The sequence below is a fragment of the Anastrepha ludens genome, chromosome 6, assembly GCF_028408465.1.
Source record: "Anastrepha ludens isolate Willacy chromosome 6, idAnaLude1.1, whole genome shotgun sequence".
NCBI lineage: Eukaryota > Metazoa > Arthropoda > Insecta > Diptera > Tephritidae > Anastrepha > Anastrepha ludens.
The window spans coordinates 114,947,712-114,968,126 of NC_071502.1; the positions used below are offsets into that span (position 1 = coordinate 114,947,712).

The 20,415-nt window shown below is 36.0% G+C and overlaps 1 protein-coding gene across 1 annotated transcript in view; it reads right to left on the reverse strand.

Annotated features, from left to right (window-relative positions):
• The window catches only part of LOC128868682 (uncharacterized), a 184,010-nt gene that overhangs the window by 47,633 nt on the left and 115,962 nt on the right, over positions 1–20,415 (reverse strand). The window contains 2 exon segments of the mRNA XM_054111043.1: positions 6,262–6,540; positions 6,634–7,072. Of these exon segments, the coding sequence (XP_053967018.1) occupies positions 6,262–6,540; positions 6,634–7,072 (718 nt within the window).

The window sequence follows — 20,415 nt, forward strand, 5'->3', positions numbered from 1 at the left end:
TGGGAACGATTTATGTTGAGTCTGCTTGCTTGGCTTGGGATGCCCGATTTGCGAAGAATGACATTCAGAGTTATTGGTACGTTCCGAAGCTAAGCGAGTTGTTAAGCGATTTGTGCTTAGTATCATACTTTTCTCGTCTGTAAGTATGCAGTTTTCAGCAGCGGTTTGCACCATTGATATTTCAGTCACCTAGCACAGGTCTGCACCACTCAATACACAATTATGTTGAACACTCTCGGTTCAATACTCTTCAATGCGTCTCCGAGAAATTTTTGAATGTAGAGTTAACTAACACTACGTATCGTATTAGTGTGTGCACAAGTTAACCTTTATCAAATACATAAATAATCTCGCAACAAAAAAGTACTCACCCGCACACCACTATATTTTCCATGATGGAAAGAATAATGAGATGGCGCCTATCGTGGTCCCGTTACTTTGCGCTCAGCGAATTTGACAACTAGTTACGTGATTTTAGCTCCAGTATGGCCAGATTACCATTTTCGTAACTTGATTTAGCATTTTTTATTTGTTATTTTTATTATTTTTTGTCTCGGGGTTTTAGTTCTTTCTTCAGGACATTTTTCTAGCTGTTCTAATTAAAATGTCATGTTTATAATTTTGTAGAATATACATTTTTTTTAATAATTAGTTAATAATTCACTCAGTTTTATTTAGCTTTACTTTTTTTTTAGCATCTGGTGGCATTGCCCGCGATTGCCGGTGTTGTTGGTGTTCTTCTGCTTTCGGCAGTCAAATCTCTCTCTCGCTACTGCAGAGTTGCCTAGCTTTGGATATAAAAACGCACTTAAATGCCCATTTAAAGAAAATAACCCAACAAATTTTTATTGAATCTCTTAAAGAACTTTCTATGCGTGACAAATTGTCTTTAAAATGTGCGTATTTTTAAATAAATGTGTTATGCTTATGTACAATTTAATTTATGAGTTTTTTTTGTTAAGCTTGACTCTTTTGTTAGGGGAACGACTTTTTTGCTATATTGGAAGTTATGTCACTAGATAAGGTACTCTTTTTGTAAAAATGTCAGTATGGTTTCTTTAGTATTTTCTGGTATTTTGTTGTTTATTTTTACAATGAATATAACTCTTAATGTCCTATGTCTCACTAAGGATTGATGACCGGAAGAAACGATTACACCTCTATGGTTTTAATACGCATTCAATAAATTCAAAGGCTTTTTAAAATGTGTAAAAAGGTTTTCAATCTTAAGAAGAGTTGAGAGGCATTTAATATTTTTGCATAACCTTAAATGGAGCCAAAAATTAAATTTGCACTTTCAAATTATCAAATTTTATAAGAGTAAAAAAATTTTCATTAGCACTAAAATCTTCTCAGAGTGACCTTTTTTAACCTTTTTTTGTTTAATAATATAGTTTGTTTTTTAACCTAAAGTTTCGGTAGCCTTAAATTAAAACCCAAAGGAAACAAACACCAAACTTAAAAATTGTCGCATTTTCGGTATAAAAAAGCACTAAATTTATTGCGAAGAGCAAATGGTTGGCAATGCTGCACAACTCAGCAAACGTGACGTCATGTACGCTCTGATGGGCGCAATCTTCTTTCTATCATTCTTGTATATTTTCTCTCTACCGCGATATCTCACTCTCACTAAGTTAATGATGCTAATTACTTAGCATCAAGAAAGAAACCGCACATGATGAAGAGAAATGTTTTTCTCTCAACACGTGAACTTATTGGCTTACAAATTAAAAAAGAAGTGCATGTAAAGTTACTTCTTTTTTACTTTGCATTACAGAATGCATTTCTGTTGTTTTCTCAAACAAAATTTTGCTCATTAGTATGTTGAATTTAAGAAGAGTTTGAAAGGCTAAAGAACTGAAAAAATAAAGAAGAAGAAAAAATGCGAAAGTTAAGCTTTGAAAAGAGATGCTGCTAAAGCGAGAAAAGTTTAACCGACACGAAGTTGGAAAAGTTTAAAATGCAAAGGTAAGAAATGAAAATTTATTGAAGCAAAACGAAAAAAAAATAGGAAAAAAACTAACAAAGTGAGAAGTCAGGAAAACAGTTTTTACCTGCAGAAAGAAAAAAAGAAAGCTTCGCAAAAGTTAAGTGCTTAAATTAATTTTTCAACGACAGATTCGTTAATTTCTTTTTAGTAGAGAATGGAAATATTGAGAAAAAATTAAACATATTATTTTCAAACTGCCTTTTTTAATATCTATATTATATCGAAAAATTGGTTGCTCTCTAGCGTAAAATTATATGTAGCTGCGGTGTAGGTAGGCATAATTTTGGTAAAAAAAATGACTAATATGAGACCGTTAACCGGCTCTCAGCGAATTTGAAAGCAGCATCTGATGAGCTGATGTAACTGGGGTCAGGACAGCGGGTTGTTTACGAAAAAACTGTGATTGTGTTGGTGATATATGAAAAAAATCCAGGCAGTCTTCGCTCACGTTGCTTCGTTGCCGTCTGAACAACGGCTGATTGGACGAGTGTGTGAATACGTGTGAAATGAGCGGTCAGCATTCTGTTGCCGAGTGACGTGGCAGCCGAAGTAGTTAGCACAATTTTCTGCAAGAAGGATAGAATAAAAGATTGTGCCTTCCGAATACGTTGTGACGTCAGGGTCCGAGAATATACAAACTACTAATGGAAGGGGAATTACTTGTTTGTGAAGAGGAAGAGTAGGCGAAAGCTAGTTAGTTTTTACTCGTATAAAATCAAAAACGAGGCATTCTCGTTTAGAAATAAAGCAAGGCTACCCTGTAGTGCTTAAAAAAATTTTAATTTGCGTTCGTTTGGGATTAATAAATTTGCCAAATTGTGTGAAATGAAACAGTATTCTCGTGAGCAGTTGGAATATATGAAGATTAAAATGGTGAAATGTTTCTTAATATTTCGCATGAAAGCAATTTCGTGTCACGTCCAGTCTCTTAACCATGTTTTTTCATGGTGAGGCAGTCATGGCCCTGGCATACTCAGACAGATTTTGCGCCCTTCTTTTAACCGAAAACACACTTACACACATTTGATTGCCTTCGCTTGGTTTCTGCAACTGATTACCGCGATTTAAACTACAACAAAGTTGCCAGCAGTATCATTCGGTTTGATTACTTTAGAATTGTTTGAAGACAGGAAAGAAGAAAACTCAACAGCTAGAAGCGTATAAACTAGAAATGCGTGCAATAGTGCTGCCGTACAGCAAACGGCTTTGCCTCACTTCCATCTCTGTTTTCAATTGCCTTTTAGCAAACAGAAAATTGCCTACCTCACCCACTTTCATTCTCACACGCCCAATTTATTGCCTATCAACTGTGGGGGCCGTGATGTTATTGCTTGCCCTGTTTGCTGTTACGCTTTGCTTGTGAATTGTGTGCGCGCTTGGGGGCTGTCTGTGTATTTACTTATCTGACCGTCCTACATTTCAGCGCTTCTTTCATAGTCATTTGCTAACTTTTCACTTCCGTTTCCGCAGCTAACTGCTTTTGCTTTCTGAGCACGCGAGACGAGAAATCGATAGCTATGAGTTAAAGACGAGGCAACGTGTCTCGCATGTTGCAAGGCATCAATGGCAGAGTGCCATTGATAATGCGGCCGGAATTATTTACAATATTCGTTCATGAGCAGAAGGCACAATGACAGCGGGAGAGCAGTTATGAACGAGATGCGTGGATTTCTACCTTTGTCTAGATGAACTTTTTGTGTGTTGTGTACCTGTAAATTGTAGTTGTGTGTATGCACGCATACATACACTATACTATATGTCGGTACAAGTACATTCCCCGGGCGGCCTAAAGTTATTTATTTTTCATTTGGTAATAAAAATGTTTTATAAAGCGTAAACATAATAATATATTTAATTATACCATAATTTTATTAACGCGTCATTGTCACTTGTAATTCTGTGAAAATTGAATATAAAAATTTGCATAAAAAATCAACAGCCATAAAATTTATTTATCTCCAAATAATTGCATATACGAACGGGTATAAAAAGATTGGCAATTTTTTCTAGGACTTTCACAGCAGTTTTACACTTTGTCGTAAAGTAATGCATAATGAAAACAACCAAGTATATTACACGAATTAGCAAGTGTTGCCACCTAATTGGAAAAGGAAACCAGTAATAAAGGAAAGAATTACTAAAAATAATTTGTATCTTGCAAATTTGTTGCGAAATGAGTAGCAAGGCAGTGGCATATAAGAAAGTTTTAATCCAAACGGCAATATTTCCACCTAATTTTTAATGGCAAATATAAATTAAATACGATATTTGTTAAATTACAATAATAAGATTTGGTATCAAACTAAAAATGTTCAAAAGAAAGATTTTATTAAAATATTTTTGTATCGCGTTGCCACCTAACTTCAAATGCAATGCGAAAATAGTAACTGGTTGAACTGCTGGATTAAGTATTAGGCTATGGCTAGCCCACAAGGGGTAAAAAAAATGTTATGATGGCGTTGCCACCTAACTTTTAAGGGACAAATATCCATTAAATATGAAATTTGTTCAAATGTTAAGATTTTTATGAAATGAAAAGTATTTAAAATAAAGGGTAGTAGAAAATGGATTTTTATTGGCCTTGCCACCTAGTTTTTAATAGAAAAGTAAAAAATAGCTACAAATTCAAGTAAATATTAGAATAACGGTGTCAGAAGAAATATTTTCAAAGAAGAAGAAATTAACTTCAAATAGTAACTAGTTGCATAGCTTAATTAGGTATTAGAAGAAGACCATCACGCTAAAGATGATTAAAAAGTTTTTTTAGTAGCTTTACCACCTAATTTTTAATGAACAAATATAAATTAAGCACGAAAATTGTGAAAAATGGCACTGCCATCTAATTTTTAATATAATAGAAAAGTAGAAATTAGTTACAAAATTCAATTAAACATTAAAACTGCGGTGTCAGAAGCAGTATTTTCCCTAAGCCACCTAACTCTAATTAGTAGCAAAAATATTAGCTAGTTGTACAGCTGAGCTAAGTATAGAATGTGACTATCAGAGAAAAGGAATTTAAAAATTTTTTGAATAACTTTGCCACCTAGTTTTTAATGGAAAAAAATGAACTAATTACGAAATTTAATAAAATATTAGGTTATGAGCATCAAAGGTATCAAGTGTTCAAAGAACAGATTTTATTTAAAAATTATTTTTGTACTGCGTTGCCACCTAACTCTAAATAGTAGTAAGAATAGTAGCTAGTTGCACAGCTGAATTCAGTATTAGAAAGTGGCTATCGTACTAGAGAGTATTAAAAATATATTTAGAAAGCGTTGCTACCTAGTTTTTAATGCAAAAATAAAATTTTTTTGCAAAATTTAAATAAATATTAGGTTATAAGCATCGAACGTATCAAGTGTTCAACGAGCAAATTTATTTAAAAAATAGTATTATGCCACGTTGCCACCTTACTTTTAATGCCAAATGGTAAATATTTATATAGTGATCCTATGCTTCACTACGGAGCGAAAGGAATAAATATGTATGAGTATTTAGCTCTAATAAGTATTAGGATGTGGCTAAGCACACAAAATTTGATTGAAAATATATTTGAATAGCATTGCCACTTAATTTTTAATTTAGAAAGCATTAGAAATGTCCGCAAATCTAAAAAATATCTGCTAAATCTACTCTCACGACAACATTGAAATTGACTGGTACTTAACATCGCCTCTTAAAGTTTCATAGTTCTAAACTATCGCTCGATTTATATTTTTGAAGCTTCTGGTCACACTTGGGCAGTGATATTGATAACAAATAATTATAGAAAACTTTTTTACTCTCAGGTTACACAAAAGTTGCAAAATTATCTCTTTTCTTCCTTACATACAAAATTGTGTAGGGGTGGCCAATCTCATTGGCAGTACAAAAATATTCACATATTCCTCCTTAAAGACAGAGCTCAGTGTTGCCAACGGGAGGGAGTCTGAATATTTATAAATATTTCCTTCACGACGAGTTTATTAATTCTTCTCGGCTTACTGAAAATAAGATAATTTCACGCCTTTGCAGGGAAGTGTTATTTAAGTGCGTACTCATAAGTCAATTAAGGCACGCACACAAAAGTTTCACTTAATCGGCTAAACGCAACACGCCATTAAATTAAATTTAATATTTACCTTTTCAAAACACTACGCAAGTCAACAAAATGAACGCGAAGTAGGATGTCTTGTGAGCCAACACAAGTAAATATATACTCTTTTATACATATACACATATACATGTACATATAAATCTATAATAAAGTGGTGATTTTTGTTTGTACTCACTTTTAGTGCTCCAAGCAGGCTCACAATTCTGCCACGGCAACTGACGACGAAATGAGGCGCACATATAGAATATTGTCCAGGCAATAATCAAATTATAGTAGAGCATTACAATTGCCGAAACGATAACCATGCCAGCGCCGAGACCACGAAACAGCGGGCAGAAGCGGCGATAAATTGCTACTGGGCCCAAGGCGGCATACTGGCCGAACGATAGCTCCATGAACATGAGCGGCAGACCGGCGATAATTAACATTATTGTGAAGGGTATGAGAAAAGCGCCTGTAGAAGAAAGCGAGATGGAGAAGGAGACAAATAGCGATATGTGAAATAAATAATTCTGATTGGATTTACAGCTTCACACTTCAAACTTACCACCGCCATTGTTATAGCACAGATAGGGAAAGCGCCACACATTTCCCAGTCCCACCGAATAACCGAGTAGTGAGAGTAAGAAATCGAAGCGTCCAGTCCAATTGCCACGCTCCGGTTCGTTTGACTCGCCTGTGTCAAGTGCAATGAGCGCAGCGCCAGAATCGCCACCGCCAATGGCTACTTTGGCTGCGGGTGTGGTGGGTGTGTTCGGTGGATAGGTGATCACATCAATGGGTTCACACGGAGTAGGCCCACCTGGACCATCCCCTCCACCACCATCGCCGCCAATACTGATGCTGATCGATTTGCCAGGTTTGCTGCTGCTGCTGCTAGCGCTAGCGGGTGTGGTACTTGTAGCAGCTGTTGTCGTGGCACTGCTATTGTTCGGCATTTTGACGCCGGCGGGCAGTTCGACGGTGGTGAAGCGATCCTCATTTTGCTGCATACAGGGAGTGAAAGTGAGAAAAATGTAGTATTTAGTATGAACATATTTCTTTTCTAAACTGCAGTTTACTGGCAAATGTTTAATAAGGCTGAGGCAAGAAAATCTGATATTTATTTAAACTGCATTCAAGTAAATTTTTTAGGAAACAACAATAATAGAAATAATAATAATATTAAATACTAAATTTGATTTTTCTTTTACAGTTCGTATAGATAAGTAGAGGTAACCCCATTGTGAATCGAATAGTTGTTTATTCCCCACACAGGCAATTGCATTTTCCTTTTTTTTGAAAACTTTGTATTTTCCTTTTTTTTTGAAATTTTTGAAATAAGATTTGGTATACAAGTAATAATTTTGAAAATTTTTATATAAGCACCATTTTCGGAAACGTTCTTTAAATGTTTTTCCGTTTAGCTGCTTAATCATTGATACAAAAGGCATACGCGAAATAGTGAAGGAAATAATGAAAGAAAACCTGCAGGCAGGATAGGAATCATGAAAATTGTATAATTTTGGCAAAAAACAAAAATAAAAACAAAATATAAGAGTCTATGCTAGGCAGCGAGTCTTTGAATTCCTATTAGAAAAAGCTGTTGCATTTTGCTGTACACCTGAATAGTACTCACGCACCAACCCATTTAGCTACGGCGGCCGCCAAAGTAAAGAATTTAGTTCAATATCGCTAAATTCGATGCTTCTGATTTGTCTAAAATCAACTAGTCAAAATGCAACCGAGTATCAAAGTGACCTGTGGACGATCAGGTTAGGAAATATGTGAAATTTTTTTACTATCGCAAAGTTTCTTAAACAAATGTATAGCTTACAACTTTGCGAAGAGGTTTCCAAACTCAACATCGCTAAAGCTCTATGGCCGATAATGAATCGAAGGTTAGCTTTGATTGGCAATTTATATAGAAAGACCCAAACACTTACTAGGGGGCGTAATCACCTATTGTGGCTGCGCTCTGTAAGTGCTTCGTGCTGACTTATCCCGCAGTATTTGGTTCCCGTAATAAGTCAACGTGTTGGTCTTTTGAAATTTAAATAATTAAATACTAACTCTGAAAATGAGCCCGGAAAATACTGTTTTCGCTCTTTAACGGATGGCTTCAGGACCGAGTACGGTTTCGGCTTTGATGTCTACATGGAATCTACGCGAGACAAAACTGCACTTTGTTTTTGGAATGCATGCATCTGTGTTTCAAGCGGGGGTGTATGCTATTCAAGAAGCAATGAACTTTGTTGTGGAAAACAGATGGAGAGGCAGATCTGTATGGGTCTGTTGCGCTCATGGCCTTAAACAGGCCTCCAACCACTTCAAGGGTAGTTGAGTCCTGCAAATCCAGGCTGAACTAAGTCGGTAGACATAATATTCTAATGGGTCCCGGGACAAGCGGGTATCTTACTCTTCAGCTAGGATGGGCTCTGAGGCCAACTTCTTTGGCCCGGAACCCGTTCTGGCACACTCTTCTGCAGCTATCAAAGCCGCGATTAGCAAACGGGCTACTTCAACCCACAAGCGAGCCTGGCAGGTTGAGCGAGGCTGCAGATGAACAAAACTGATGTTACCTGTCATATCCGAACGAATGTCTCCTCCCGTTATTAAACAGAAGAGACTGATGACGGGCCACTTTCTATGGGCGAAGCACATGGAAAAGGTGGCATCTCAGACATTGCTCTGTGCCCAGCATGTCTGCAGGAGGATGAGTCGGCGGACCATGTTCTGTGCGTCGGCCTGGTCTTCGTTCGAGTCAGGCTTGAGGTCTATGGCACTGATGTGTTAAGAAGCTACTACCTTGGCTCCTTGGCACTACAAGATCTACTCAGATTTCTTCGGAGATCGGGTAAATTTAAAGAAAATTAAAAAGGAGTTCCGAGTGCAGTACAATGGGCTTAATGTTGTCTAAGTGCGGTAATTGCTATATGTCATGACAAAAAAAAAAAAAAAAAAAAAATTAGTCCAAATTAGCACTTGTTGCCGCATTTGTAGGAGCAAGGTTGCGAATTTTAGGATCCGATGTCATGAGAACAAGTAAAACTCGTTCTCTCAAACTGGAGGATATTTTTAGATTTATCAAAGAAAATTTCCTCAGGTCTAACTACCTCTATTGCTCTATTACATCCTATCCTTTTACTTTTGTTACTTCTCCCCTTTCCTTCTTGACTAACTACTATTTCACTTTCCAGAGTTGTAAATAAAATGGGCTTTTTAGCCTCTGTGTTTTAGGAGTTACCAAATATCTCGGTGCTTCTTGGCTCGACTTTTCAAATTAAAAAAAAAGAAGAAGTTTAAGGGATTCTACGTTGGATTTCAAGGCTGACAGTATTATCGGTGTGAATACTGGTTCCTAAATGAACGAAGTCTCTTACAACCTACCGGTCAGCAACTTAGTGCTTGGTTGCAACTTAGTGCTTGGCTGTTAGGTAGTGTAAAGAAAATTGAAGTTGCTTCACCAAAGCCCGCAGATTTTAGAAAAAAAAATTGGATTTTTAAATAATTTTGAAATTTTTTATATTTTATTTTCAATTCAAAGCTATTTGTTTATATGCATCAACTCGTTTCTCCAGCCTGAAAGTGAAAGAGAAAGAAATGCGTAATCCCATCGAAGATTTTCAGCCCCACTTAAGACCAAGAGTGCGTGCCGCTTGGCAAAAGCTATTTCTTGGAAAAGTTGAAAGTATGTACGAGTACATATTTATAACTAAAATGAAGTTATTGCGTGGAAATATGGCATACATTTTACCCTATCGCAGGGCTTTAGAATTCCTACGCCTAGCGAGTTGCCTAAGTAGTTGGTGGAAGCGTTTGTTTTTTGTTTGTGTTTTCTGTTTATTTTGAGTAAGCGCAAATCCGCTGATGAGCGCAAGTATTAGTTGGCTGTTTAAGAGCAGACTTTTCGCCGAAACTTAATCCTCTTACGCACACATATATAATAGTATACACATAGAAGTGCGCACTGAAGCATTCTCACGTCCACAAATTCATGGCCGTAGGGATGCACGCAAGTGTGGTATGAAAACCCACCTACTAAATCCACTGTAGCTGTGTTGAGGCTAAAAGTAGATTTTAACTTAAGTTATTATAATTATTGTAAATATTAAGTTTTTTATACGATTGAAATAGCAGCAGATGCGGGAGAATATTCACAGCTATGGATGAATCTATGTGTATGTGCATGTAGTTCACCACATTTCTGTTTGTTGCCGTAAGAGCAAATACTGCGTTTATTAAAAAACAAAAACAAAATATGTATATAAAAAAGGAAACAAAAAACCAACATTTTATAAAAAATAATATCTTATGGAAAGAAATATATGAATGTAAAAAATGAATCTAACATTGCTACCGGAAGCTGAAAAAAGAAGAGAGACGTATTATCAGAGGAAGGAGCTTGAGATGCTGGCCAAAAGGAAAAAGGCCCCAAAATTCTACCAGAATGTTCGGCGGCTTACAGAAGGTTTAAAGTCAAAGACTGACATGCCGAGGGAACACTTCTCAAACCGGTTAAAAGGTGGCAACTACGCATTTCACAGATAATGTGAAGATCCCGATAACCCAATCGTTGACGACGGGACTGTCGTTCCGCTTTCCGACCATGACGAGGTGAGAATACGGATAACGCGGTTAAAGAACAACAAAGCCGCGGGAGCTGACGGACTGCCGGTTGAGCTATTCAAACATGGTGGCGAAAAGCTGGTAAGCTGCATGCTTCAGCTCCTCCAATTACCGTGGAATTAGTTTTCTAAATATCGCTTATAAGGTTCTAGCGAGCGTGTTGTGTGAAAAGTTGAAGCCCACCGTCAACCAACTGATTGGAGCTTATTAGTGTGGCTTTAGACCTGGAAGGTCTATCATCGACCAAATATTCACAATACGCCAAATCTTGGAAAATACCCATGAAAGGAGAATCGACATACACCATCTTTTTGTCGATTTAAAGCTGCATTCGACAACCTCGCTATTCGTTCTTCCTGCCCATGTTGGATAAAGAAGTAAAACGTAGGGGTCTGGTGGTGCATGAGGACAAAACGAAGTACCGCCTGTCATCAGACAAACATTCGGCACACTCGCGTATCGGCACCCACGTAGTTGTTGACAGTTATGATTTCGCGGATGTAAAAGACTTCTTTTATTTAGAAACCAGCATTAACACCGATAAAAATGTTGGCCTTGAAATGCAACGTAGAATATCTCTTGTCCACAAGTGCTACTTTCCACTAAGGCAGTTTAGTCCTCTCTGGACTTACAAAACTCACCCTCAAGGCTCTCATCACGCCCGTTCTATCGTATGCCTCAGAAGCTTGGACTATGACAACATCTGATGAGGTGTCCCTTGGAGTGTTTGAGATAAAGTTTCTGCGGAAGATTTTTGGACCTTTGCGCGTTAGTGACGACGAGTATCGCAGACGATGTAACGATGAGCTGTACGACGACATAGACATAGCGCAGCGTCAATTTAGAAGAAGAGAGCTTAACATTCCCATATTATGAAATAAGTGTGACATTTGAATCTAAATAACTAATTTGTCAGCCTGCTGTATACTGCGTTCGGGAAATGAGTTTCAAAATTATGGTAGCGTATTGACATTTTTGTTGAAATCTTCGTAAAAAGCATTGAAAAATATAAGGCGATGATTGTTCTTCCCGTATATAAACTTGGGCGTTACCTAATTGTCAATTTCAAATGGGTAAATAGAGCCTTCCACGAGAAAAAGTAGATTGCCCATACATTGAACTAACACCCCAGATATTATTGTATGAAATGGAATATAATTCCAGATGTCACAGATAACTGTATTTTATACAAAATTTTTATTCTATATTCGATCCGACTAAGGAGAAATTTGGGTAGGAAAATCGTTGCCGATAAAGCATGGAAATGTTTGGGTCATTTCCGCATATGAACACTTTTTTCATTGAGCGATTTCATGTAAAGTGATCCAAGAAGTTTGGACATTATCGTCAATTTTTCTGAACATTTTTTGCTAGTGTTTTTTACAAATGAAGAACTTTTTTTTTGGCTCAATAAATTTTGAATGAAAATATTATACATACTTTTTTCTCTAAGAATTTCTGTAGATGCCGATGCCGAATGGGTTAGTGCTTAACTACCATTCGGAAGTACAAAGATCTGGAACGTTCGTCATTAAACCAAATTACAGGAAATGTCGTTTTTGATTGTTGATTGAGCGATCACCCTTTGGCGTGTATTTCCGCCTTGATATGGGCCAAAAATAAGGAATCACTCAAATTAGAAGACTATTTAAGGCTCTTGATCAAGCATAACAGACCACATCGGAGGTCGCAGGGCACTCTGGCTAACACAATTTGTTTGTAGTTTCATCAGCTACCAAGTCAGAAAAACAGAATATTGCCGGTTGGGTATACTTGTACAGGTGGAGGGGCATGTGGCGCGCTGTACAAGGCTTCGGCAAAGGTACTTTTTCGACTGCTAAGCACAACCCTTTACTCATTTTGCAATTTTAAGGTAAGCTAAAAGAATCAATGACAATTAAATGAGCTACACACATCCAAAGCGGGCCTTGATATACTCCAAGGGGCAAAAACTGGGTTTCCCATTTTGTGAGTTCCTATTGTTTTAAGTACGAAAAATGTCGAAATTTCCTGCTTCATGCGAATTTTGTTTCATTTTCTGCTTCTATTGCTGATTTCTTGTTCTCTATATTCGCCACTCTTCTGCTTTTCCTATTCTATTAGCTGCAAATTATGTATGCATGGCATAATTTCTCAATATCTCACCCACATTCGGCTGTCCACAGTTAATACAATAGCGCAAATGAAATAAGGCATATCCATTGTTTCACACTTAGCCATTGAAATCCGGTTGAACGGTAGCATTGAATCGATAATTAAGTTTATTAGCATCAGGCGTCAATCTCGTGTGCACACAAACACACCCACCCCATTCGCTATCTATCCACGCTAATGCCTATAAAATATCGAATTGTGAGCACAATGTTGCGCCGTCATATTTAGTAGAGAATGGAATACTATATCGCATAGGTTCAATCCAATTTTGTAATTATATGCACGCTGCGTTTTCGTCGCTTGCCTCACATTTGACCTTTGAAGAATTACGTGAAGGCGAGTATTGAAAATTTATAAGCAAACCAAACTAAATGCCAATCGATCGCGCGCATTAGCTATTGCACTCCCACAGTCAGCCGAAGGGATAGCGAGTGGGCATATTTCAAGAGTGAATTTGCAACGAATTTGTGAATTCAAAGCCATTATATGGATGCATGTGTGTGCAAGTGTTTGTTTAAAAACTATTTGTGCAATAAATAAATTTATATTATTCGCTTGGAAATTGCTTAATTATTGACAGATGACGGCAATCAATACAAATGCGCAAACGCTCCACCGCCCAATACATCAGCGCATTCGATATGTGCGTGGGGAATACGCGGCGATGCAAGCAGCTGCTGTCAGACACAAATGCATAAACAATGATGCAACGAAATGAATGAATGAATTGCTTACATCGGTGCTGCTGACATGAATGCAGTGTTGTACCGCGGGGCGTATGAGCAACAACTGTCAGCACCTAATCTCCATGGGCGCTGAGAAATGAGAAATTAAATAAACAAAGTAATAGAGAAATGTTATGAAATGAAAATGCGAGAAGTAAGAGGAAAATGAGCAGTGAATTAAATAAATATTGAAAATTGATTTATATATAGTAATGGCTGAAAAATTAGGAGTGGGAGGAGAGAATGTTATATGAATGCACAGAAGAAGAAGACATACTAAATGGCCTTTCAAAAGACGTGCTTATTTATTGTTTCAAAAAAAAGATATGTGAACATTTAGAAGCTTTCAGGTGTCACTAAATTATTTACTGTTAACAATTATATGTGAAAAATGATTAAACGTCCACCATGAGAACGTCTACAGGTAAAATCCGCCAAACAGTCGATTCATAAATGTCTAACTTTTGAGAACGTGGAAATATCGATGTTGAAGTTTGTTCACCAACACTTCAGCAACTGCGCTCCAGCAGCAATATTCTCAACAGAACGCCCAGTTTTAGGTCTGTCCGTCATTTTCCTATACTCGACAGAACCAGTTTCTTGAATTTTTTTCACCAACCTTTGAATTGTCGACGAAATGATTGATGATAATTTTCACCAAAAAAATCATAAATTTTGCGATATGTTGTTCTTAAAGATCGACCATTTTCATGAAAATTTTCATTAAGTTGTGATTGATTTTTTAATTTTTTTGTCTACTTGACAAATACCAAAGATGACATAAAAAAGTAGGTGCCGTCCTGGAATTATTTACTACTGAGATCTAGGCGTCAGGCGGACTTTAGCTGTAGACATGCTTATGGCGCACATATTTAAATTATTTAATTTTTCACATATAATTGTTAAAAGTCGCATTTTAAAAAAAAAACTTGAATTAATATAAATTTTTACATGTTTTATTTTAAAACTAGACCAATAACAATGTTTTGTACGTTTCTTTGTCAGGGCAAAGTATTGGCAAAGTGAAAAACAAAGAATGAATTCGCCTTGTTTTATTCTGTGCTGACAGTCACATTGACACGGCGAAAGAAAAAGTAAATCAGCACATTGGTATTAATCAAACATGTTAAATTCCAATTAGAATTAGCAATTGATGCAATTGGTTTATGTTCTCTAATTCATCAAACAATTAGAACGAGTTCAACTAATTCCCATTAGAGAATTGAAATTTTTATTCCAATGGTAAAACTAATTGAAATTAGTTGCCATTAGCAAAAAAAAAAAGGTTTACCTTTACAATTAGAAATCTAATTGACTTCTGCTAATGCAATTAGATATTCAATTAGCACGAATTAGAACCAATTATTTTGATATTTTGAAAAACAAAAAAAAAACTGAAATATTCATAATATGAATTTCACATATATATATATATATATATATATACTAGCGGACGCTCTGCCTGCTTCGCTAGGCATATCAAAATTAGAAATGAATAATGAACACTCGATTTAAATTCACTCTATGTGTATTTATTCTTTTTTTACAATATAAAATTAATGTTAATTTTAAACTTAAACTAACGCAAAGCCTTTTCGTAAACTACATGTGTTGTTTTGCCCTGAGTTGTGGTATAAATAAACAGAACTGATGGCTTTCCTACACGTGAACATGATACATATAATTGTCCGTGGGAGAAGCATGGGTATTCTAAGTCAATTCCGCATAATTCCAGCGATTGTCCTTGTACTTTCTTTATTGCCATTGCAAATGCAAGACGTATTGAAAATTGCAATCTTTTGAAGTCAAAAGCTAAATCTGGTGGAATCAGCGAAATACGCGGAATCAGTACGTCTTCACCTTTGAATTTTCCTTTTAAAATTGTTGCTTCAATAAGATTATTCATGACCTTTTTGACTGCTAATCTTGTTCCGTAACACAATCGTGGCTGATTTAAATTTCTAAGTAAAATAATTGGTGCACCAACTTTCAATTGTAAGCGATGAGCCGGCAGTCCAGGTAAATCTAAGGAATTTAAAAATTCTGTTGGATAATTTACAGTGTCATCTTGATTTATAACTGAATCAATTGATTTAAATGTTACAATCTCACCAGACACATCATTTAAAATATTCGCATTCAATTGACCAACATCCTTATTTTTCGCAGCCAGTATTGCTCTTTCAGCTAACCAATTGTGATTTTGATAATTTTGAAAAACACTTGAAACTAATTCTTGTTTTGTGTGTGCGAAATTACAAAAATTGTCTGGCAAAGTGGTTAAGCCAGTAGCAGCATCAATAGGAATTTGTCCATTTCCTATCTTCAGAAGTTGTCTTGAAAATTCGTCAGCCGATGCATAATTTTGCAAATAAACTCGCACATTTGTTTTCAAAGTCAAAGTTTTTACGTGCCTCCATAAATGGGATGTCTTTAAACATGCTTTTAATTCATCTGCTGGTGTTGAACGGGGAATTACTGGCAAAGTTTGACGAAAACCACCAGACAATAATATTAAAGCGCCACCAAATATTTCTTGATTATTACGTAAATCTTTTAAAGTTCTATCCAATGCTTCTACTGATTTTTTATGTGCCATTGTACATTCATCCCACACAATTAATTTGCTCGTCGGCTTTCGCGTTTTCTTTTCTTGGTTTTAGACTTTCACCACAAAAAAATTACGCAAACCCATGAACAAAGTTATACTAATAGAAACCTGATCTTAATAGTCGAGCTACCATCAAATTAACACATTTTATTTTTTAAAAGAACATTTATGGCGACTGTCGATCCATATTGATGGATTTTAAAAAATGGATGGATGCAACCGCTGAATAATTTCGTATATTTTAAATCCATATACATGAACTTTTACATTTGCGCATTATATATATGAATTTAACATTTAATTTAAGTAAACGTTTCAATATTTGTCCAAAAACTTTGGACTTCGAAAAATACAGGCGTATGGTTATTAATGGAATCAAATATAATATATTAAACGAATTTTTATTTTATCTAAATCATTAAACGTTCAAATGAAGCTCAAAATATTTTTCCAGTTTAAAAAAAAAGCAATGTGCTTTGATGCCGTGTCACGCATGCATAAAAAGGAAAGAAAAGAGAGGACAACTATTGCGCTACGAATAATACAGTCGCATACGTCACTCGACATCGAAACAATGTTATTCATGTCTGTGTATATTCTATTCATTTGCGTGTATTCTCATTCCGTATACGTAATGTCCGTATAAGGGAAACACGCAAATATTGTATTTTTCACACTTACACAACGCACGCATACTTTTACCGATTTCTTTAAAACTTCACATAAACCATCTATGGACCAATACCAATGATCGGTGAATGCGTTTAGGCGTGAATCGGCGACTAACGAACACAAAAAAACGTCTCCATTTTTATATATAAGATAAGATTTAAATTTCTAGGCCTTAAATACAGTACTTTCAAAAATTTCTTCATCTATTAATTTCACACACAATTGGAAATGTGAAGATTATACAAAGAACAAAAATAAAATAAAATTGTACGGATAATATTTTACTAAAAGTAATAATGAAAAAAGTAATTCAGTAGCATATAAAGTTAAATACAAAATATTTTCCAGTAGAATAATTTTTCTATGAAATATCTACTCTTCTGCAGACTAGTTGCGCAGATGGCATTTAAATATCCCGGGCTGGGCTACGTTGAATATTTCAGTTTTTTCTTTAAGGGGTTACGCCACTCTAGCTACTATAAAAAAAGCAGTTTTTTAAGGATTTTTTTTACATTGAAAGAAAGGTGCTAGGAAAAAACTTTTTAAGTATATTATTAAGCATGTATTTAAGTGTAATTACAAATATTTTTATTGAAAAATATTACAAAATGGCGCCTTTGGAGTGAATCTCTGAACGCGCCCTGCGAAAAAGGCACTTCACGGCACGCAGTACAACTGACGTAAATGTCCACCTAAACCAAATTAAAAAAATTCTTCTCAATCGACGTGAGTATAGCTGTAGAAATACGTACGGGATTTTAGAAATATTGAAATTTGTGTATTTTGCAGATGTTTGAAGTCAAAAGTAGAATTTTTCATCTAAAATGGAACCGTTAATTGTTTATAAAAATTTTTATAATTAATTAATAAAAAAATCCGTACGTATTTCAGTGCGGAATAATGTTCTAAAGATCCTTGTACAATTACAAGTGAAAATATTAAAAATTGTTTGTGTTATGCTGCGTGCAGTTTTGAAAAATCACGTTTTGAGATAAACACGGTTTAAATTTGAATAGTCGTGTCAGAGACGTCAGAGGCGCTCGCGCAAAAGTGCGAAATATTAGAGATAAACATTTTTTTCACGCATAGGACTTTTTGTTTTATATTCTAAAGAGTTTAAAGCATCTTTTAAGCAAAAAAAAAAAATTTCGATATTTTGAAAATCCTAGAGTGGCCTAACCCCTTAAACAATTTTTTTTTTGGTAATCAACTCTTTTCACGCTACTCTTTTTCTCTTCTTTGTTGATTTTTTTGAATAGCAGAGTTGGTCCACTTTACCTTCAGTATTTTTTTTGTCAAGGAATAATAGTTATTCTGTGACTTTTGCATTACGTTGGGGCGACTCATGTGAGGCTTACCTTTTTTATATTTTCTGCCCCATACTAATGAAAACACAGTAAAATAATAATGAAAATGGCTTTATTTATTTTCAAAATATTCTCCCTGGAAGTCAATACACTTCTGCAATCGCTTAAACTAATTCTCAAATCACTTTTGCCACTCAGAAGTGAATAGATCCAACACGAACTGTTTAAAGACCTCAGCAGGCGTTGGAAAACGTTGGCGTCGCATTTAATTTTTGAAGTTCGGGAACAAAAATAAATCATGTGAAATGAGGGATGTAATGCGGATGACTAACTGATTCGATTTTTTGAGTGCTCAAAAACTCTTTTGTGTGAGTCGATACGTGAGAGCTCGCATTGTCTTGATGGACGATGGATGATTCGTCTTCAGTGGTTAGTTTTTCTTAATTCTTTGAAAATTTCTAGGAAGTAATTAGTTGTATGCCACTCAGAATTGACTATTGGACATTTTCCTGGTGATACAGTTGCAACATGACCAGATTTTCTGAAAAAAACAGGCAACCACCACTTGCTTTGAGGTGCTTCTTCTGCGAAGAAATTTTAGTGGTTTAAGCTCGTTTTGGGACACGCATACTGTCGACTGCTGCCTTGTTTTCGGTTCATATCGAATATTCGTCGCCTGCTACGATGTCATAGATGTGCTTTGAACCACCGCGGCTAAATGTCCTAACCCAATCCACGAGTTATTTTTTGGGAAATTTATGCCAGTTAAGGAGAATAAGAATGTCTGAGGGCAAAAAAAAACCTTTGTAATGATTCTATTTAAGCGGGTAGTGCTTAATATTGTTCTCATCTGCAGTTGTGCAGCAAATTGAGCCTTTTATTTATTATTTAATTTGCCCATCAAATCATGCTGCATTTGCATCAAGCTCTCATAACGGTAACGGGCAAGGGTCAAATCAAGCTAAAGGTAGCTAGAAACATTCATTGGTGTGCGCTTACCTGCGCCACGAGCTATAAAGCCCAAATAAATAACACAGCAAATAAGCTCACCATGAAGCTCACGCAATCCTTTGTCATTAGTCTGAGCTCTCCACAATCCCTGAGCTAATCAAACTTGAAAAATGCGTAAAAAATCGACCAGTAAAAAGGCACCTGGTAAACTGTTACTTTAATTATTATCTTCTCAATCATAAATTCTTGGTTGTTATTATAAAATTAATCGCAAAATTATACAGATATTCATCGCACAGTTTTATTAGATACTTAAATATTTATTCCTGTTTCAAAGGCACTGAATACGATGCTGACCCTTAACCCCATTATAATTTATTATATTTACTTGTATATACGAGTTTGTATGCATGCAATTACTGAGAACGAGCAATTAAGAAGAGAATAACGGAATTTCGAAAGCTTGAACTTGAATGTCATTAAACAAAGGCATTAACTAGAGAGTGCCGACAAACAAATAACTCAAGGTAAACAACCTTGACGGAGAGGCGGAGGACAAGCAGGTTTTTGGTGGATATTTGCGAGCGAATGCGGAAAAGTTACATTCATAGAGAAGAGTGGAAGGTAAGACCGAGAAAATACTCAATTGAAACGGTGCTGAGCACAATAAAGCTAGTCACATACCTACGAACAGAGATAGAGATAAGCGCTTGAAAAATATGCGGAGGCAGTGTTGAAGGCACGAAGGCGAAACAACAACAATAACACGAAATACTTATTTGATATAAAAGAACACTGAGGGCACTAAAAGGGCTATGAAATGGGTGTATAAAAAGAAAAACAAAAACAAAAAAAAAACACATAAAACGAGGGCAAGTGTGCGGACAACTACCGGTATCGCAGCAGCCATGTTGCTTTTGGCTATCAAATTGGTAACACTTGTCGTTGACACTTTGAAGGCGTGATCAAAGGCAAAACGAAAAAAAAAATGAAAAACAAAAACAACGGCCAACAAACATGAAATATCAACACCCCTTCACACACACTTTCGCTCAGGGTTTACTAATTTTCAAAGTCATTGCGATGTGCAAAACAGGCTCGTTCGGAGGCTGAGCGGAACTGAGTAAGCACAATAACAGCAATTTGGCGAGCAGCCAACAGTCCATGACTAAATGCCAAAAAGCGACACGGCCCAAATACAGCAAACGTCGCGACACCCGCACGGTCAGTTGATGGCGCTTTTATTTCGCAATTCAACCATAATTTACTGTCAAGTGCGAGCAAAAAGTGCAAAAACAAAA